General features: G+C 50.6%; 1 protein-coding gene across 1 annotated transcript in view; it reads right to left on the bottom strand.

Moving 5' to 3' along the window:
- Window positions 1-1,446: 1,446 nt before the first annotated feature.
- LOC116942333 (uncharacterized) overlaps window positions 1,447-21,998 on the bottom strand; it is a 51,932-nt gene continuing 31,380 nt past the window's right edge. The window contains exon 4 of the mRNA XM_032954103.2: window positions 1,447-5,617. Coding sequence (XP_032809994.2) covers window positions 3,546-5,617 — 2,072 coding nt within the window. The 3' untranslated portion in view covers window positions 1,447-3,545. The remainder of the gene's footprint in view (window positions 5,618-21,998) is intronic.

The raw sequence follows: 21,998 nt of genomic DNA, 5'->3' as shown, positions 1-21,998 counted from the left end.
AAACACTCGATATTAAGAAAAACACTCAACTGGCTACAGCATCCAGTATTATCCTCAATATTAAGAAAAGCGAAATGCGCAAGACGATTGTTGTGGGCCGTGTCCGGTTTTTTCCCCCTGTGCCATGTTAAGAAAAAAGCAGAAATGAGTCAAAATGCTGAGCATATGTCGTTAAATAAATTTACATTGTTCACTGTAGCCAAGAGGCAAATAAGCATTTGTTATTGGCAATTTAAAAGTCTGAGTTGCTCACAAAGCAAGGCATCGCTGAGGTCTGAGTTGGCATGTAATGACGCATCAATTAAAATATATTGTGCGTGTTAGATACATTTTCATTCGTATATGTTGTGATTAGCTTTACGTAAACTCTGCAGCCACTGGATTCTAGTATCGTGATCCAGAATAATTCAGCGAATCACAAGGGAGAAAATGATGAAAATATTAGGTTTGAGCGTATGTACGTTGAACTTCTTTCGCACCGTACATAGCCAACTGTGCTAATCTGTTACCCACTCAAAGCTATAGTCGTGGATTTTCCTTCAAATGGCTAATTATGGCCAATTGATAGACGACTTAGCTTAGGTCTCTGTGCTAAGTTGTGTATTTGAGTTGAGATATCGCTTGCATATACCCTGCTGCAGTATTGTAGTGTGTTTTCTGTCCTTTCAAAAAGTATAAAAGGTGCCTCTTAGCATGTTAAACTATGAATTCCTCGTGAAAGAGCATGCTTGTGGTTTCGTGAATACCAGTCACACCAATGTTTACATTTTCAATGGTGCAATTTGATTGATGAGCACACTGTGATTAATTGATGGGCACACATATATTGTGTATTCATGCTCTTCAGCCCTAATTGGGCAGCTAGTGCAAGTTTTGACTCGTTCACATGAGTTGCCATTATGTGCCCCATAGGCTCGGATTATAAAGGAGGTGTGGGTTAGGCACCGGGGTCTAATCTCCAAATTGTCTGCTGTAACAAGCGCTTGGGTGCTTCTCAGTTGGCAGCCTTGAGGCAATAGCGGGATATCCACATTCCTGTGAGAGAACAAATCACTGTGAACTTCCAGTACTTATTTTATTGACTCCAGACGGATGGTGGGATTTGAATGAACAATTTCTACAATTGTGAAAAAAAATTAAGTAATTTTGAAACGTTTACTCAGCATCCGCCACCCCCCATTGCCCCTCAATGTTTAGCCGGTTGTGATACCGGTGTCATGAGATGAAACATCTTTTCAGAACTCTCGCAAGGAAGTACATCTCCCCTTGTTAGAGAACGGCCCGCAGAAGAGGCTATTACAGAACCAATACTGAGAACACGTCAGGTGACCTCTGGTCCACACAGTTGGGGCAGCACTTTCCCACCCACCCTTAATATTGGTCACGTGACAATCATGCAACAGTAAAACTGTTGCTTGGCAAAGTGCGGAACCATATTTATTGGGGGGGGGGGGGGGGGGGTTGCAGTCATTTGGTGACTGGGTTGAGACTTGTCAACTCGCTACATTCGAGAACCCATTTAATCACAGGCGGTTGCCTGGGTTTGAACCCAGGTTCTCGGTGGTGATAGCTCGGAGCTATGAGCTGCCCATTCACCTCTCGGAGCAAAGCACTCGCACTGCAGCACCACCTGGCAGTGGTTCATGCACTGCACTATGAACCCAGCCATCTGGGTTCACTTACCAGCCATCGACAACATCAGCGGCATATGGAATCTATACCAGCCCTGGACCTTCCTTCGGTCAACTCAGCCCTAAAATAGTAGCTGGTGTACGTGTGTGGTGTGCAGTGAATGCTGCAATATTGAGGTAGTGCAAAATGGCACCGTGTCTTCAAGGCCTTGGTAGTAGAGGAATACAAATAATGCTTTGGCTCATTTTGGTCCGCCGGGATGTTGTCACAAACCAACATAATTGCAGAAGACGTTCCCTATTCAGGGAAGTAATGGTGGCACCATGCTCATATCTGAAATCAGCACAAGCAATGGGACGGGGTAGTAAAGACGAGGACTAACGGTTAAGTCTTCATCCGGTCAGAGGTCATGGCAGACACAACGCTCACACGCAACTTGTAAGAAGTGGCAGTGTATCATGTCGACAAAAATCGGGGGTGGGGGGGGGGTCTTTTAACAATGTCTATGTTCAACGTACACGTTTAAACAATCACAACATATCTTGACACATGACGTGGAGGGGGGGGGGGAAACGCCCCACAGTCAATATGCGTGTTTGTGTAATCCATAAATAGTGGAAAGCTTTCTCGTAAATCTCCAACATTTGGAGATATGCACAGTCTGCAGCAGTGTTTTTCAGTCGACGAGATCCATGGGTCGGGGGAGTTGAGTTATTTAAATAACAAGCACCAATAATATTAATTATCGGAATATTTCTCGTTGCACAGCGCAAATTCTTCTTCAGTCGGTCTTGACAAGGCCCATTTTTTTCAGATATAACAGCGATGAGAATCGTATTCCACTGGTCAGCCAACCGATGGAATATCTGCATACACGATCTTTCATCACAAAAACAGGAAATGAAGTGAAATCCGCCAGTCCGGCTGGCCAATTTGAGTTCAACAGGAACAAGAGCTTTACTGTTTCTCCAAGAATTGTGTTCGAGAATACAGATTGTAATTTAATAAAGAAGCGTCACTGCTGTACCTTGCTGAGAAATATGTAATATCGTTATAAAGACAATTGTCTCATGAAAATGAGAGCCTTTGTTCCAAATGACAAAATCCGTACAGATTTTTCAGCATCCCAGAAATTGTTAATGTTTTGCATCATAATGTGTCCTAGGATTTAATTTTCAATATAAGTTATCTCTAAAATTAAGCAAAAAATATCCGCGTTTCATCTGGTTCATGCAGAGGCGAGCTGTCCCTGGTTGTTTCTGCTTCACCGCTGTCCTGTTAGGTGGCCTGGCTTTCTTCAAAATGACCTAAATGACCGAGGGCCTTCTTTTGCCCCCCCCCCCAACCCCCTTCGTAGAGCGACGATCCCTGCGTTTGATTTATAACGTTCAAAAGGATATTGACGGAGCCCAGTCTTCGACGATGTTTTATTTTTATAGCTGTTGGAATTCCCTGTCTAAGACTCAGTGGGGGCGAAACATCAACAAACAGCTACGTCTTTAAGTCTTGCCGAAATGCTCATGTCTGTACGTTTGGGGGGCGAGCAGGTGGTATGAACGCGGCTCGGGCAGTTAGGGCATGCCGGGGAAAATGCAGCGTAACAAATTTACGTTGTGCCGCTGGATAATCTATTTAAATAAGTAGACAAATAAGGTCGTGTGTAAGTGCTTGCTGAAATATTACGTTGCAGGATCATGAGAGATGGCATTTGCTTGGGGAGGCCTTCATCCAGCAGAGGATTATGGCTGGTGATTAAATGGTATGCAGCCAAAGCCCCTTTTAAAAGTAGTGAATAACCTAACATCCACTCTCGTCGATGGTTGTCTGTTACACACCGGATAAAACCATGTGCACAATATTCAGGTCACGAACCCTATAAGCTTCGACACTCGTTTAACAGCCGAGAGGAGCCGTCACATGGGGATGCTATCTGAGAGACGGTCAATATCCCGGCACACTTGGAGAAACTCATCCTGAATTTCCGGATCGGCATCGGCCCATCGGAAGCCGCCCATGGATCTAGCCGACGCCTCGCTGTCGTATTGCGGAGCCGACCAGGCTGGTGAGTAGTGGCCTTGCTGCCGCTGCTGCTGCTGTTGTTGCTGCTGCTGCTGATGATGCTGCTGCTGTTGCTGCTGCTGCTGATGCTGCTGCTGCTGATGCTGCTGCCGCTGCCCGTAGCTACTGCCCTGCCGCTTCCTCTCGCTGCTCGAGTCCGGGCTACTGGATCCCAGCAGCATGAGCGACGAGTCGTCGCTGCTGCAAGCACCGGGCAGGTACGACGCCTCGGCCTGCCTGAGCCGCGAGCAGCTGGGCAGGGTCTCGCTCCACGACAGGTGCATGGGGAAGTCGGGGTGGTCGTCTCCCGCGCACGACTCTCCGTCGCGTTGCGCCTCCCGCCTCCGCGCCTCCGCCTTGCCGCCCGTCTTTCCCCGCCTGCCGTGCCCGTTGCCCACCACCCCCACGTGGGCAGGGTGCCTGCTGTTGGTCGACCGCTGTCTGCCACCCCCGGCGCCGCTCTGCTCATCACCGACGCCGCCGCTGCCTTCGGAAATCCGCACGCAGATGAAGGACTCGGACACCGATGCGTTGTCCTGGAGGCAGCCGCCGCCATTGTCTCTGCGCTCCATCGAGCGGCAGCTGCTGGAGACGCTGCCCTTGAGGTCGATCATGTCCAGCAGCTCCGGGTGGACCTGGAGGAGGCCGCCGTTGCCGACGCCGACATCGCCGTTGCGGGACGCCCCGTGCTGCTGGTGCCGCGGCGCCGAGGGAGGCAAGCGAACGCCGCTGTCCAAGAAGCGACGCGGGGCCACGTCGCGCCAGCGCACGTGCAGCAGGCGGAGGTAGAGCGCCAGTCCGCTCGCGGCAAGGCAGAGCGCGAGCTCGCCCAGCCGCAGGCAAATGAGGAGAGCGTCGCGCCGCGCCATCGCCAAACCCTCGTCGCCCTCCTCGTCGTCGTCGCCGGCCCAGAGAGCGAGCCCCTGTGAGCTGATGGCGGCGTAGAAGCAGAGGCAGAAGTACGGCGCGGCCACCGCGGCCACGAGCAGCACCACGGCGCCGGACGCCTGCAGGCCGCCGCCCGCGGGGCCGCCGTGGAGCGCCAGGCCGTACAGCTTGGTCTTGCACAGGCTGGCGGCCTGCAGCTCCTTGCGCCGGCAGCTCATGGCGCGCCGGAGGCCGGGGAAGGCCGCGACGTACGCGAGCGACAGCGCCAGGCCCCACGCGGCCGACAGCGCCCGGCTGACCATGAGCAGGGACGGCCCGAGGCCGCCGCCGGTCTCCGCCGACGGTGCGGGCGGCTCGCCGCGTCTCTGGAAGCGCGGAGGCGGCGGCGACGGCGTCACCGTGGCGGCGGTCGGCCCCGCCGCCGTCGCCGCCTCCGTGAGCCCCGCGGCGGCGGCGGCGGCCAGCGAGAGGGCGAAGTGAGCGAGCACCGCGGCGAGCAGCGCGAGGGGCCCGGGCGTCCCGCGCAGCAGGGGCACTCGCATGCGAGACGCCGCCAGCATCGCCAGGAAGAGCGCGGCGAGCGCCGAGCCGGGGCACGGCAGCGCCGCGTCGTGCAGCAGCAGCAGCGGCGGCGGCGGCGATCGCTCGCTCTGAAGCCAGAGCAGCGACGCGGCCCTGAGCGAGGACAGCAGCAGCGCCGCGCCGCTCGACACGGCGAAGTGGACGCGCGCCGCCGGGAAGTGTCGGGCGCCCGGGGAGAGGGCGAGCGCCGCCAGGGAGAGCAGCGCGAGCAGGGCGAAGCAGGCGCCCAGGCCGTACGCCAGGCTGGAGCCGACGCCGGCGGGGCCTCCGCACGCCCACGCGGAACCGGCCGCTCCCGGCACGGGGAAGAGCGGGGCCACCCGCGGGCGAAGATGCCACGGCGGCCGCCCCCTTGCGGCGGCGGTGGTGGTGGGGTCGGAGGTCGCGCTCGCGTTGCCCGTGGGAGAGGGCGTCCGTGCGTCCGTCGTGTGGGATGGGGGCGATGATGTCGGCTCACCTGCGCACGACGAATAGAAAAATGAAATGGTTTCAGTTCGATCTTAAGACGTCGTGACTGTGACTGCTAGAAATAGCACCGCACTTCACATCTTCCTTTGCTCTGGTAGAACGCGCAGTCGACACTCAACCTCAATGGTTGGCTTTTTTCTTCATCATTACAAAAATAAAGAAGAGTCCTGAAAATGATGTTTCAGTGCCCTGCAACAAAAATGTTTGTCATGCGGCAATCGGACCAAGATCGTGAATTCTCAAAGTTGTAATGTGTCGGTGAAACAGCAGATATGTCTTTTGTGCGTGCAGTCGTTGTTTACTGACACAACCAACTCACTATACATGAGACCGCGGTTTAATGAACGGTGGCTAAAATCCGGATTGAATCTCAGGATATCGATGTTGGCAGCCCCTGACACTGTACTAACCTGCTCAGCAACCCCAGTAACCTCTAAGAAAAGAGGAGGCTCTGAGACTCATCAAGGCTTTCCCAGATAGAGGACATCATTTCACTGTCGCCTTGCCGAGCGACGGCGTTTCACGGATTGACGATCGAGGCCCTGTTCCGATTTGTTGACCTAAAGCAGCCACCCCAATAATGTCGCTCGCAGACGACCTCGAGCAAGGACACTGTGCCTACGCGCCATCGTCCGTCCAGCCTCAGCAGCAGCAGCAGCAGCAGCTCAGGGGCCGTCCATAAATGACGTCACGCGATTTTTGACGATTTTTGACCCCCCCCCCCGTTATAGCAATTGTTATAGCAATTGTTATATAACAATTCTATATTTATTTAAAGTTGCGCATTTTGATGTGATGTCACATTTCTCAAACCCCCCCTCCCCTCGTCACACATCGTCACAAATGTCTGACCGCCCCGCCCCCTAGGTGCGTGACGTCATTTATGGACGGGCCCCCCATCGTAGCCGTCGGTTATTAAGCAGCGTCAGCTGGGAGGCGGCGGTTACCAAGAACCCCGAAGAAGCGTCGGGGTCAAACGTCAGAACGGCGGTGGGCTGGGGCCACAACGACAGTCAGGACGAGTCGCCCGGCGTGTATATAGCGGTGTGGACGCACGAAGAAGGAAATGCGTGTGACGAGGCCGGGTGGTGCTCACTGGGAGTGCCAGCTGGCGATGTGTACTACACACCGCACCGTGTACTCATTTGAGGCTGAGTCGACCTAGGGGAGGGCCCAGGACCGGTTCAGATAATCGTCACCGGTATTAGTGGTCGCGAGCGGGAATTGAACCCCGGGTCGACCATGTTCGTAGCGCAGCGCGCTAACCGCTGCACCACCGCTCCCACGCGCCACCACCACCACCACCACCGCTCCTACACGCCACCACCACCACCACCGTTCCCACACGCCACCACCACCGCTCCCACCCGCCACCACTACCACCACCCCACAAGGCAGCCCTGCGCGTTCCGCGCAGTGTTTTTGGGGGGCGCGGAAATGAGGCACTAGACGACGTAACCTGGTTTGTTGTTGTTGTTGTGCCCTGGTTTGTTGTTGTTGTTGTTGTGCCCTGGTTTGTTGTTATTGTGCCCTGGTTTGTTGTTGTTGTGCCCTGGTTTGTTGTTGTTGTTGTTGTGCCCTGGTTTGTTGTTGTTGTGCCCTGGTTTGTTGTTGTTGTGCCCTGGTTTGTTGTTGTTGTGCCCTGGTTTGTTGTTGTTGTGCCCTGGTTTGTTGTTGTTGTTGTTGTGCCCTGGTTTGTTGTTGTTGTTGTGCCCTGGTTTGTTGTTGTTGTTGTGCCCTGGTTTTTTGTTGTTGTTGTGCCCTGGTTTGTTGTTGTTGTGCCCTGGTTTGTTGTTGTTGTGCCCTGGTTTGTTGTTGTTGTTGTGCCCTGGTTTGTTGTTGTTGTGCCCTGGTTTGTTGTTGTTGTGCCCTGGTTTGTTGTTGTTGTTGTGCCCTGGTTTGTTGTTGTTGTGCCCTGGTTTGTTGTTTTTGTGCCCTGGTTTGTTGTTGTTGTTGTGCCCTGGTTTGTTGTTGTTGTTGTGCCCTGGTTTGTTGTTGTGCCCTGGTTTGTTGTTGTTGTGCACTGGTTTGTTGTTGTTGTTGTGCACTGGTTTGTTGTTGTTGTTGTGCCCTGGTTTGTTGTTGTTGTTGTGCTCTGGTTTGTTGTTGTTGTTGTGCTCTGGTTTGTTGTTGTTGTGCCCTAGTTTGTTGTTGTTGTGCCCTGGTTTGTTGTTGTTGTTGTGCTCTGGTTTGTTGTTGTTGTTGTGCCCTGGTTTGTTGTTGTTGTTGTGCCCTGGTTTGTTGTTGTTGTTGTTGTGCCCTGGTTTGTTGTTGTTGTTGTTGTGCCCTGGTTTGTTGTTGTTGTGCCCTGGTTTGTTGTTGTTGTTGTGCCCTGGTTTGTTGTTGTTGTGCCCTGGTTTGTTGTTTGTTGTTGTTGTGCCCTGGTTTGTTGTTGTTGTTGTGCCCTGGTTTGTTGTAGCTGTCGTATGCCCGGAGGTGGCAACCCTGGCGGTGTGCCTCATCAGCTGAGCGTTAAACAACACTCAGCCCGCCACCGCGTGGAGTTGCCGAAGCCTGCGGGCCCCCTCCCCATCTCTCTCTCTCTCTGATCGTTCTCTCTGTTTACTTTAGGCCACAGGCCGATGGGCCTTAAAAGGATCGTGTCTCTCTTTGCCGGAGATTATGTCAAGGTGACAGAACGCAGTCGCGCCTTCAGCACTCAGAGATTTGTTTTACTTTCGCACAGGCTTAAGAATTAAACTTTGGCGTTTCGTGCAAAAGTGAGATTCTGTGGAAATGGAATCTCGTTTAGGAAAAGGTTTTTTAATAAAACTGCATATCATTGTGCAAACGTCACAGTGTTCTCTCCTTTTACTTAAGACGTATTATTTTTTACATCGCACTAAAGTTCGGATTAACGTAACGTCGAAATGCAACTGCATCTGAAGACGCTGAACGGGAAACGTTGGGGCATAGGGGCACTGGGGAGGGGATGTATCTTTATTCATACTCTGGTTCTTTCGGTAAAGCCACGTAGTTAGAAATAATATAAAACAAATCACGACGTTTCGATCGCAACACAAGCGATCGAAACGTGATTTATTTTATTTCTAACTACATGATTTTACCGAAAGAACCAAAGAGTATGGATTCATGCAGTCACGAAAGCTTCAAATCAAGATCTCTATTCATGTGAAGGAGAGAAATACCTGCCACAGGCAGAGGTAACGGAGGGAGGAGGCCTTGAGCCTGGACTTTAAAACGGTGGCAGGGATTCAAGAGCGCGGGTGGTTTTTGGGAAGGGAGTTCCAGACGACTGAAGGAGCAGAGGAGTAAAAGCAATCTCCGGCTGAGCGGAGGTCAACTGGGCTGTCGCCTGATGAAGCTAGTTGTAATTGCTGGCGAAACGTCGTACTCAGATTGTAAATGTCGTCACTTGGCTCTCCAACACACTGCTGCCCTAGTGACGAATTAGCACGTTCTGTTTACGTGACAACCCTTACTAGTTGGCAGTGTCGGGTGGTGGCGGGTTTAACGACACATATTTACGCGAGCTAACACAAAAAAAAACCTCTCATGGAGGATATTGTTCACGAAAGCCTGCCACGTGTTAAACCAACTGGGGGGCTTTGACGAAAGGCCTTGCTGATGAAGAGAGTTCACAGGGGGCAGGGGGGGGGGAGTAGAGTGAGAGGCAATGACGAGTCCACGGAATGATCGTGATGACGGCAAGTGTGATCCTCGACATGGACCAAGGATTGTATTGGGAGCCAGTGGAGGGATCGGGGTATTGGGCTGATGTGGTCTCATTTATGGGTGCGGGTGAGCTGTCTGCCAGCCGCATTTTGGATCATCTGGAGTTTGATGATGGGGAGATTCGTGGATGCCGTGAAGGAGGGAGTTGCGTTAGTCGAGCCGGGGATGCGATGAAGTCTTGGGTTAGAGTCTCGGTGGCAGCAGCTATGCTAAGGAAAATAGTGGATGCGAAAAGTGAACATTCCTTTTATTCTAACATAACACAGGCCGCAGAAAGTTAAGATACGACTGCAAACAGACCTGGACTTTTTTCTTCATTAAAAGCCTACAATGAGTCACATCTCCTGTGCATGTCTCTGTGGAATAAATGAAACACATTTTCAAGTCTTTTATTAATTCTTTTTTTTCCACAGACCGGGTCTTTTACTTCACTAAACCCACAAAAAATTATCCACAGTTGTGGTGTCTCCTTCCTTCAGGCTCGAGTGATCCCAACTGGGTGCCCAATTATTGTCCTCATCAACAAATAAAACCACCTCCAACAAGTTCCTGACGCACAGCACGGGTCCGTGGCTGCGTGTGTGCACGAACGGTATACAAAGACAAAGATCCCCCGTGTAGCCTGTAACAGCTTGTCGGAGCAAGTGCTGTTAGCGAGTAGCACCTATGAAGGCCGGCACGGCACACGAGGGGGTGGGTGGTCAACACCACGTCCGGCCGCCTTTGTCTCCCTAGTGGCGATGTTTGCACACTGCACCAGGTGCTAATTACGGCTGAGTCTAGCTAGGGGACGCCCAGGACCCGTTCAGATAATCGTTGCTGGTGTTGGCCGTGAGCGGGAATCGAAGTCGAGTCGCCGGGTTTGTAGCACAGCGTAGCGCTAACCGCTGCACTACCGCACATTAGCGGAGTAATGATGCATCGGTTAATTGATTCATGTACATTTTAAAAAGCTTATCATTAGGCATAGTCGACCCACTGCAATCCACAGCGGGATGAAGGTCTCCGCCAGTCCCTAGCCACCTCTCGTGGTCTTGCCCTACAACAATCATCCGGCACCGGCACACGCTCTGTCTCTGCGGTGGGTGTTTCTCTCGGGGACCGTTCCCGACTTTAGCCTTGCTGCCACTCTTTGGGTCTCGATCACCCAGCCGCCGTCACTTTCTGGTGACCTGTTCTGCCCAGGCCCAGTTGCATTTATCTGAAAGAATTATAATAATCTACGTCTGTAAGGTGTGCATTGTCATCCGTAGATCCCGATGCGCCGTGTATGGCAAGCAGGAAATAAACAGAACCAGGGTACGCGGCCAGAACTAGGGGATAAATGCCAAATTTAAAGAGGTGAGTTTTCGAGACAGACTCAAATAGCCCGAGTGACTCTTCACTGCCTTATTACCAAAGGCAAAGCGTTCCACAGTCTGGGAGCGGCGTTGGCAGTCACCACGATGTCTGTAAGCCTCCTGTAGATTATCTAATCCACGTGTCCCTCCTGTCTCCAGACAAATTCCAAGCGTGCAACTCTCCACGCTCTGTTGCTCAGACATCGAACCGCGCGTGTAAGGCTCCACGTGTTTTTTTTCATGTACGTTTCTGTTGCCTGTGATATACTCTTTGGTTCTTTGGGTAAAGTCACGTAGGTATATCTACGTGGCTTTACCGAAAGAGTATGGATCCGTGCAGTTTTTATTATCCTACCACAATGATAGGATAATAAAAACAATCTATTTTTTTACAGGCTCATTTGTGTCGTTTCCCATTTTTTTGTAATTTCAACAGTTTTGTTCATTCCGTTAGCTTTAAAAAAACGATTCTTTACACATGCAACTTGATGCATTTATTTGGATATTTTAATGTGTAGACATTAATCTATCAACCGATCCATCATCACAACCCAGATTCTCAAAGACGCTTCCTTAAATTTTGACTTAAAACTTTCGTGACTGCAGGAATTCATATTCTTGGTTCTTTCGGTAAAGTCACGTCGATAGAAAATAAAATAAAAAGAACAGATAATAAAATAAAATAAATAAAAAATAATACAATTTATTTTCTGTCTCCGTGACTTTACCGAAAGAACCAAGAATATGACGCTTCCTTAGTTTGCCTTTAGTTTACAAAGTCGATATTGATGCTCAGATGAGACTCGAGACAATTGATTTCACTGCACTGTTAGACGCAGCCGATGTCTGGCAGCCCTGATACGTCAGATTGTACCTCCGTCAGAACATCAAATGTTCATCAGGGCTACTCGTGAAGCCATCCACCGGCTCACCAACATCAGCGTGGACACGTCTATAGTGTACAGACGATGTTGAGCAACTCGCCGCCATACAACACAAAGCGAATGGCAGACACAGCAGTTGCGTGAGATCAAGCGAGCGTGCGTGAAGCGGTGATAAACACATTCCTGCGGAGGGAGCTGGTAGGAACGTTGGGTTGCTCGGTCAATGGCCAAGGTCAACGGCGGCACCACGTGGTGTATTCCGCAAATATGCCCGACTGTGAGGGCGGGCACAAGCCGGCGTGAGTAGGTGAAACGTTGAGTTTTATAAGAGCACCACGGGGTGACCAGCCCCTCCCCACCCAGCCCCACCCTCCTCACCCAGCCCCTCCCCACCCTCCCACCCAGCCCCTCCCCACCCAGCCCCTCCCTCCCCACCCAGCCCCTCCCTCCCCACCCAGCCCCTCCCCACCCAGCCCCTCCCCACCCTCCCACCCAGCCCCTCCCCACCCAGCCCCTCCTCACCCTCCCCTCTCCACCCAGCCCCACCCCTCCCATTTCTGGATGCACGACGGAGGGACAGACACAATAATCCCCTGTGGGCTGGTGGTGGTGGTGGTGTAACCAGGAGGTTCCCACCGGCATTATAATAGCTGGCAGTGGCCGAGGGTAGCTGCACGACCATTCCAGATAATGGGGTCTCATGTTTAATTAAATAAATAAAAACCCTTCACGTAAATTAGGGCATTAACGTGCCTGAGGCCGTTACTGTGTGCACTGGCAAATGGGATTTGGGGAGAGCAGAGATGAACTCTTAAATAACAAGGAGATCTCACGCGCAGATTGCAGGGGGCACGTTCCCGTGAGGGGGTGCAGCTGCTTGGCGTTGCGTGAACCACGCGTCGACTTCGCGCGGATGTTCGAACGCGTGTGTGTGTCGTGTGTGTTGTATGTGTGTGTGTCGTGTGTGTGTGTTGTGTGTGTGTGTGTCGTGTGTGTGTCGTGTGTGTCGTGTGTGTGTGTGAGTGTCGTGTGTGTGTCGTGTGTGAGTGTCGTGTGTGTGAGTGTCGTGTGTGTGTGTGAGTGTCGCGTGTGATGATTGTCGTGTGTGTGTGGAAGCTACCTGGTCTGTCACTCCGCACTTAGCTTCAGGTCTTCTCGGCCACGGTCATTCCCTCCCTTCTCTACGCTTGCGAAACGTGGATCCCCCTAATGGAACATCTTCGCCGGTTAGAAACATTTAGGCTGGCCTGCCTACGATCCATCCTGGGTTTAACCAGACTGGATTGTGTGAGGAGCTCACAAATCCTTGAAAGATCTGGACACGGTCCCATCGGTGAGCTCCTCCGGCGGGCAAGGCTGCGTTGGCTGGGTCACGTAGCCCGCATGCCCAGCCACCGCATGCCGAAACAGCTTTTGTTCGGCCGGATCGAGGGGGCTAAGCGGGCGCGGCACGGGCTAGAGAAGAGATGGAGTGATGTGGTACAGGAGGACGTGGAGCTGAGTGGACTTGCCGATGAATGGTACCAGCGGTGTCAAGATCGGCCTCTGTGGAGGAGGCTCGTGAAGGACGCTGCTACTGGGCAGTTGGAGGCAGTCGCCCTCCAACAACAACGGAGGGCGGAGGAGCGACGCTCACAACAACGAGCGGAGCGCCGGGTGGCTAAAGCACAGCAGGTTGGCACAGTAGGGGGCTCAGGTGGTGCACCAGCCAGTCATCTCAGTCAGTCGACCCGTGGCACTTGGGTCTGCCCCGTGACCTCCTGCCAGCGGGCGTTCGACACTTCACGTGGCCTCAAGGTGCACATGGCCTGGCACAAGCGTCGTGGTGACGTCACCGCCACTTAGTGGCGAATGGCGATTGTTGTTGTTGTGTGTGTATGTGTGTGTGTAGAAAGACGACGTATTGGTTAACGCATGCATTTGTTGAGTTCTATTCCCGGTCATAGCCAACACCACTGGTGATTGCGTGACCAATTCCTCAGCCTCCCCTAGGTTTACCTCTCCCCATGAGGGACTCCCTGCAGTGTTTAAACATCAGCAGTGGGGATTCCAAGACGGCCTGGTCTGGTGGTGACCACACCACGCCTTCGTGCACCAGCACTTGCCCCAGCACCCTATGTAGGCTATATGGGGGATATTTGTCTTTGTAGTGTGCAAAGCCAAAACATCTTGTCGCGTTCCATGCTCTTACACTCAGACGCCTTCCCCCTCTCACGAACGTCTCACTCCCCAGCCACCGCTCCTCTCTCCGTCTGTCACCCTGGCTCCCACCTTCCCCCTCTGCCTCTCACCCGCTCACTCACCCGCTCACTCACCCTCTCTCCGTCTTTCACTCACCCTGGCTCCCACCTTCCCCCTCTGCCTTCTCCTCTCACCCGCTCACTCACCCGCTCACTCACCCTCTCTCCGTCTGTCACTCACTCTCGCTCCCACCTTCCCCCTCTGCCTTCTTCTCTCACCCGCTCACTCACCCACTCACTCACCCTCTCTCCGTCTTTCACTCACCCTGGCTCCCACCTTCCCCCTCTACCCTCTCTCCGTAATCTCTCCCCAGCCCTCCTCCTCTCTCTCTGCTCACAAACTTCCCCTTTTCACAGGGACGCGTGCGTCTCGCTTCGTGCCGTACCTGCTCCTCGCGGCTCCGACGTGACTGGCTTCGGCCCAAAGCGAATTTAGTGGAGGAACGACGCCGGGCAATTTACGGTCTCGTCCTCTGCGCGGAATGCCCACGAGAGAGGGCTGGGAGGGGGGGTGGTGATGATGACTCCCGTTGGTCATTAAAATTGGCAGATGGTCTCCTGCCAGATGCGCCTCCCTCGACAAGCTTTGGGTGCCCGAGGGCCTATGAATCCTTTCAGAGGATTTTGCTACTTTGCATCCAGTAATTGGTTTTCTTTTACTATTACAAAAGGCACAATTTACGGAAATAAATGCAGTTTTGGATTATTATTTGTATTTACATTGCACCGTACTCTGTGGTGCTTGACCGGTTATTGAAAGCGTCACGTTAGATCACGCGAAGGTCTGCTGTCACCACCCCCCCCCACTCCTCTCCCTTTGCTTGAGAGTTCATGTGTAGACGTGAGCTGTTGGCTACAACGCAGGCACACAGTGGACGACTGCCCTGGGTGGACAACTCCGAGACGCAGTGGCGGGGCTCGTTGCTAATTCCCTGCAGGTGGCTACACCAATTAAACTGGCTCAGTGTCAACGGCAATAATCGCTGAGCTGTCCAATGCGGTGGATATGCATTTATAAATATCGCCTCAAGCATACAGATAATGGTGACTGACAGCTTGAAATTTTACTCATGTTCTAGATGAGCTAGAAGCGGTGGTGCAGTGGCATGTACAAAAGCGGCGAGTAAACTAGGCCACGTCCCAGCGAGAGGTGGGTGTAAACTTACATCACTCGCGGTCACCCTCGACTGCGCTCACTACTGACGAGTAAGCTGAAAGTTGTATAAATATAGTTGAGTCCGTGCTTATAGCTACACAAAAAAATCGTCTTACGTTTTGGGCCAGAAAGATTATGAGGCCCAGAATGGCATTGGCTTTACTCACAGTGCAAGGTCTGCCTGAAGTCTCGTGATGAACAGTCACAAATGTAGAATCCCCATCACCGGTGAACCAAGTCATTTGCTTCCCGTGGAGCGTGACACCAGCGCTGATATAAAGCGGTCAACGCCTGCCGACAGTGACTCGCTCGGCACATCGCATGCTACCTTCTCCTGCTCAGATTCAAAGATTTCTGGGGCCATTGCTGTTAGCAGTCTTCTGTTAAAGCCCTGCACTGCCAAACCACGTATTTGATGTTGAGTCAACCTAAGGGTGGCCCGGGCCTCGATAACAAACCTTTCGCAAGTGCTGTTTGTGCATCATAGTCTGGAATAGAAGATGGATCACCAGGCCCATAGTGCAGTGTGCTCTCCGCTATTCCACCACTCCCTTCGCGAACGCACACTGAAGCGCACACACTCTGCGCAAAAAATATTCGTATTTATTTATCCGGCCCAATGTGAATTTCTTCATGTTAATTTGCCAAAAACAACGGGCGCCCTTCTTTGCAACGGGAACGCTATCCGTGCCGTGACATCACCACCGCGGAGTGAGGTGACGCGTTGCGTAACTTGGCGACATTCGCTTAACGGGCCCCATTCATCCCCTCGGCCGTTCCTGTGGCTCCGGAAGGAGATGGGTTGAACGGAGGAGCGGGCGACCAGGCCGGCAGGCTCGCGGGCTGGCAGGCTGGCAAGAAAAGGAACCCAGGGTGACAGCAAGTACGTGCGCTGGAGCCACTGCCCCGACCGCCTTGCCCAACCAGCAACAACAACGCCGCCTTTATATTTCACGCGGTGGCCCGATGAAAGCCACCTGTGTCGGAGGTTGGCCCTGGAGGCTCAAGGGGCTCACAATGGCCGTGTCGGAGCAGTGAGCTAGCGGGGCCGATGTCGAGGGCTGATGCTTTTTGGGGTTGGTGTCTGTCTTGTATCTCTCGGGAGGCTAATAACGGACGGCCCTGTCGGTGGTTTTGAGCCAGAAAACATTGAGATGCTGGTTTCCATCTCTTCAGCTTGGCGCTTCTCTCTTTTTATATTCTTTGGTTCTTTCGGTGAAGTCACTTGGGTAGAAAAAAATAAATGTAAATAAAATACAAAATTTCGACGTTTCGATCACAACACAAGCGGTCATCTTCAGTAGGAAAAAGGGGCAAGGTCACTGAAGGAAAGCGTTTTTAAAGATTCAAAAAAATGGGCGTGGTACAAGCGTCCTGGTGTCAGAACGAAGTGGGCGGGGTATATGTGCCCTGGGTTCAGACAGTACCAAGGTGAAGCTAGGACGGTAACGGGAAAGAGACGGACCGTGACAAGAGAACATACAGTTTCTTTATTTTTCTCTCTCTCAAGAAACTCGTTAGGGCTCCGTCAGAGCACTGAGCCAGTGCAATCGTGATCCTGTGTTCAGCGTGGGTTGCCAGCCACCAGCGATCAAACGTGGTTCTCGAGTGTGCCGAGTTTGACGTTTGCAGATGGGTCAACAGTGACTGCACAAGGTACACCATTACGTAGTTCATTTAGTCTTTCAGTCAATTTAGTCCGTGCAAGCAGTGAGGGCTACAATTTAAACAATTCAGTTGACTGATTTGTAGTGAACCACCCTTTAAAGAGCGTAATTGTTCTCTGTTCGGTGTTAGGGTTAGAGAGGCCTAATTAACTAAAAGTCAATTTCAATTCAAAATAACTCCTGCTGAAGTATACATTGCTGGTCCTGATCAGGTGGTGGAAATTCCACATTCCTGTGGTGGTCAACAATCCTTCTCACAAACTACTTCTCGTCTTCCCGCCTACTGGTGCAGCCTCATCAAGTGGTGTTTCTGTTATACACCCTCAAGGGATGATGATGATGGTGTGGTGATAATGATGATTATGATAATGGTAGTGGTAATGAGAGTGAGGATAATTTAATCTTGACCAGGATTTCCACTCGGAACATCCTTACTGATTGGAGCCCTTTCTCTATCAAGTAAAAATTTTGGCCATAAATGGCAATTAGAATATGTAAAGATCCCGCATAGAGCTTTTAACAGGCTGTTGACAGAAGTCCTGCTAGAGAACAATCATGGAACGGCGCACGAGGGGGTGGTGTGGCTAACACCACGCCTGGCGTGTCCCCAATGCTAATGTTTACACAATGCACCAATTAAGATCGAGTCAGCCTGGGGGTGGTCCAGGACCGGTTCAAATGTTATTCACTGTTATTGGGCGTGAGCGGGATGAACTCGGGTCACCCGGTTCTTAGTGCAGTGCGGTAACCACTTCGCCATTGCTCCCCACTGTCTATATATAGGCACACATACACAAACGTAAACACATACACAAACATACACACGTACACAAACAAAAGACTGATCTACTAAACAGATGGTACGTTAAATGCCTGTACTTAGCAACGAAAACCTAATTACCGTAAATAGCGCATGCTGACGTCACGGAGCTATCTGTAAATATGGTTTTAATGTTCTTGAATAAAATACCAAACGCCGCCCACTACGTTTTGGGCAGCTGCCCTTTAGTGGTTGGATAAACGGGGAGAAAAAGTTTTCCCATCATTTAAAACAGGGCTCGCTCGCAGCAAGCTATCGGCTTGGGATTCCATAAAAAAAAGCCTTGGTAGGAGTTAAACGCCGGTGCCCGAGGCTCTCGCAGTGAAGAACGAGTGAGAATAACAAGTCCGAATGACACATTGTCGGAAGGCCTTCATAAATCATGAGAATAAAGGGGAAGGCGGAAAGCGGTGGGAAAAGACGTTTAAAAAATGTTCAAAAAGCCCGGTTGGATGTATTTGTTCTTTTTTGTGCGGCGTTCGGTTCACCAAATAATTTCAGTTGAAGAAACGTTTATTTTTTTTTAGAGGTACGCATACCGCGAACTTTGGCTTTACAATCATTAAATGTTTCCATTCCATTTTTCTGAGGTCTCACTTGCGAAAGCGACTTTTTGTTAAAATGAGATCGTGTGTAATGATAATGGTTTGATGGCGATGATGATTAACGTAACTTACAAAGTTCTCTAATTAATTACAAACTGCCACACACACGGCGCTGATATTGACACTAATTCCACAGGTCAGAACAGTATCAAGATTCTGTGTAATTATTACATTAAAAAATGAATAATTTTGGATGCTATCGGGGTGCATGTACAATTGTAGAGGCTGTGAGGTTTCAATGAAGTCCTGTGAAAAATCTCTTCCACGGCTGATCTCTGGCTCACGAGAAAACCGCACTATGAGACTTCCAGATGGATTCTTTGTCTTGAGACATGTATGGATGTATGTATGTTGAACTACTTTGGCACCGCACGGCGCCAGCCATGATAATTGGAGGTGCGGGGGAAGGACAATCAACTAAACACAAAAAAGCAGTTCTAAAGTAATGAACTTTCAATCTAAAAAGAAGAGACCGCACTGTATTTAACACAATAGCACGAGGCCAATAGCACAATAAAAAAAACGTCGGAGAAAGGCCCCAAAATATATATTTAAATAAATCCCAGTGATCCAATGAGGGAATTGAACCTATATCCTCAAAGGTACTGGCTCGGTAACCTGAATCAGGCTCTGCTCCCATGAGCCACCCAACCGTCACACCTCTACCACCCAGCCCCCTCCTCTCTCTCTCTCTCTCCAACAGTCAATCACTCAAAGCCTAATTAACCCGCTCAGAGGGCAGCCGCAGAGTCAGGGAGCAGCATAGCGAGCATTCAAAATGTGTTCCGAGCCAAAGTTGAAGATGTGTTCAGCAGCCAATTGCATGGGGGCTGTTCACCATAATCCATTCTGTGCGAAGCCCAACGCTGCAGCGATCTTAGCTCTGGCTGTTTAATGGCACCCGACATCAAACTGGGACTGAAATGCCACAGGGAGTTTTGCCAATTCAAAAACATTGCTTTCAGGAGACGGTTCATCCAATGCGTAACCATTAAGATTGTGAAAGAGCCAGAAAATGGCTTTGACGTTTACTTACGACTTTAGCCGAGGCCTGTGGTGTTTCAACAAAAAAACTTAGAGCTGTCTTATTTGTTTATGGATGGCCATGGCTGGCAAAACTACGTGACAAGGTTGCCATAAAATTAACCCACTACAATACAATGCATTGTCATGTTAAATTATAATATAAATAGGCCTTTGTCAATACACTGCATCTCAATGCCATGTCGGTCTAGGGGTTTTGTTTGACCATACTTCATCATACTGGTCAGTGCGAGGGTTGGGCGGGGGGGGGGCGAACTATGTCCGATTATCACGAATCACGGATGTTAGCCGTGGCCAGGCATCAAACTCAGATTACTGGTATCACGGTGTAGGAGTGTGCAAACCACTGCGCCACCAGCTCTACCCCTGATTTGCGAAAGTTCCGTTTCACGAAATTGCGCGTGAACGCAATTGATGAACTATGGACACCCTTCGATTAACGAAATTGAAACGAAATTTCACACGGCACGCGCCACGAGATAGTGAAACAAGAAGCACACAGGAGGCTGCGTCATCCGTCCGCAGCAGCGTCACCGTATTCCTGCAGTACAACAGTAACAGCCTCCACATCACCTTCCCTGTCTTTCCAACATACAGATCTTTTGGTGAGTTCCTTAAAAAGATAAAACATTTTTTTTTTACTTTTAGTTATTATTCAATCGTTTGAATATGTGTGTTCTTCATTGTTATTTTTGTTTTGTCAAAAGCGGTAAAGGTAAATATTTAGGAGTAGAGTTGGAGTGGCTGTCCAAAACACATCCCAAATTTTTGGTAGTTACATTAATGGCAAAAGTCGATTCCGATTTAGGAAATTTTGTTTAACGTGTGTTTTTTAACGAACGCATCCCTTTCGTATATCTAGGGATACCTGTCCATCTATAGCGGTGTATTTGTTGAGATATCACTCATCACGGATGTTAGCTGTGGCCTGGAGTCGAGCTGATGTAGCCAGGTTCAGGCTGGAGTGTGCACCACAGCTCCACCAACTTGGAATTGTAAAGCAGATAAATTATATTAACACATGCTTAGCATTTGGCGCTTGGGCCATTGGCCCAATATATGGCTTATCTTTTAGTATCTTTCTTGGTGGCAAATGCTCAACTCGTTTTTTGTGAAATGTTAATCTCTAGATAAAATATGTTACCCTACACAAGTTAAATGATAAATATATATGATAGCAAGGTCACTGTTGTCGATTTTATAAGGGTAATTTCAAGCAATATCACTTTTGAAGGGAATATAACACTACGGTATGAAAGATGTACGGAATCTGAGGATACATATGCAGCGTGTATAGAAAACAGACAGTGCACAGTGCCCCCATGACGCATGCGAGTGGCATGTTCCACCCCAGGTGGTATTGACCAAACCCCGGGGCTCACGGGCTGAATAGGGCTGGCAGATGAAGATGATGGGGTGGGTGGATCAGAAGTGGGGGAACCATTTATACAACGGGGAATGAAGATACATTTGGACAACAATACATTTGCTGGGGTCAAGGCAGTTCAAATTTAATCTTACCGATTGCAACGCTCATTTGCATTCATGGAATGCAAATGTTTTTAGCAGCTGATAACACACGGTGGCTGTTCAAGAACGTTTTAATTTAAATATCATTATCACGACTCCGTGGTGGAGCGGTGGTCGGCGCTGGCCACAGCGGGCGTCAGTGCCAAGTGACATCTGAACCTGTCCCAGGCCCCCTTACAAAACCCAGCACTGGGACAGCGTTTGGTGAAGTGTGGACAGACAACGCCCATGACTGATACGAGTGGGGCACAATTCCACCTAGCAGTGGATTTCGGAAGGGTTGTACATTGCAACTATTTCTTTCAATTATTTCTTATGTTTAAACCATGTGTAAGTGTTTATTGTTTTCTATGGTGCTAGCATTTTCAATATGCAGTGAACATATCTATTTATTTTTTTAGTTTCATATCACATTAAAGTTTCGTATTGATTAATGTTCATTTAGTTTCCTTCCCCCTCTAAATTATTGTAGGTTGTTCCTGGGGGGGGGGGGGGGGGGCTATAGTGGCAGTAGAGGTGCGGTGTAGCAAAGTGCAACGTTGTACCGTACTATGCCCCGATATCTTTTACGACTCCACCTTCACCAACCCGCACTGACCGGCGTGATGAACTTATGGTCAAATAACCCACACGTGGACACCCAAAAGGGCTGTGCACGTACGCGTGTACACACGTGCACGCGTACTTGCTCATCTAGGTCTCTTGCAAACATCACCGATGGCATCATTCATTCACCGGCGGACGGGCAATTTCACCTTTTTGGCCACTTCTCTGCCAAACACTGGTGGTGACTGCCTCCGAGTCACCGCACGACTTGGACCGTTTCCATCGATGTCCCACCGCCTCGTTAATCAACGGTTGCTGAACTGACGAGCGCTTGGCCGTTCGCTCTGACTGTCTGAGTGAGGCGCCGGGAAGCCAGATTCGTCGGACGGAAGAGGCGGGAGGCGAGTGGGGTGAGCGACCGACCGACCCTGGGTCCACACGGAGGGGTAGCCTGCCACTTGGGACCATTTGCTTGCTGGATTTCTCTTCCTGCCGCTCGGCCCACAGCCACCCGTTTGTTTTGTTGCTCTTATTATTTTTACAAGTCAGTTCCATATAGAACCTTACACCCCCCCCCCCCCCCCCAATCTACCCTTCTTCAATGCCCCGTTTTGTTTAATTCAATTTTTTTTCGTACAATTTATTTACTGCCCTTATTTCTTTCTTTCGTTGTGCTATTACTAAATTTACAGTTTGCTTTTCCTCCTGCCTTCAAATTACTTGCAGGACCAATGCCGCGAAGTGCACATAACGCAACACACACACACACACGCGCGCGCGGTTTTTAATGGCTGCATTCGCCTCTGTTGCTCGTGGGGAAATTCCACACTGCAAGAAGGATG

Source organism: Petromyzon marinus, chromosome 14 (genome assembly GCF_048934315.1).
Source record: "Petromyzon marinus isolate PM22_M1 ecotype Great Lakes invasive population chromosome 14, UKy_Petmar_22M1.pri1.0, whole genome shotgun sequence".
NCBI classification, from domain to species: Eukaryota; Metazoa; Chordata; class Hyperoartia; order Petromyzontiformes; family Petromyzontidae; genus Petromyzon; species Petromyzon marinus.
The sequence above is the reverse complement of the archived record's forward strand: the minus strand, read 5'-3'. Positions and strand labels throughout refer to the sequence as shown.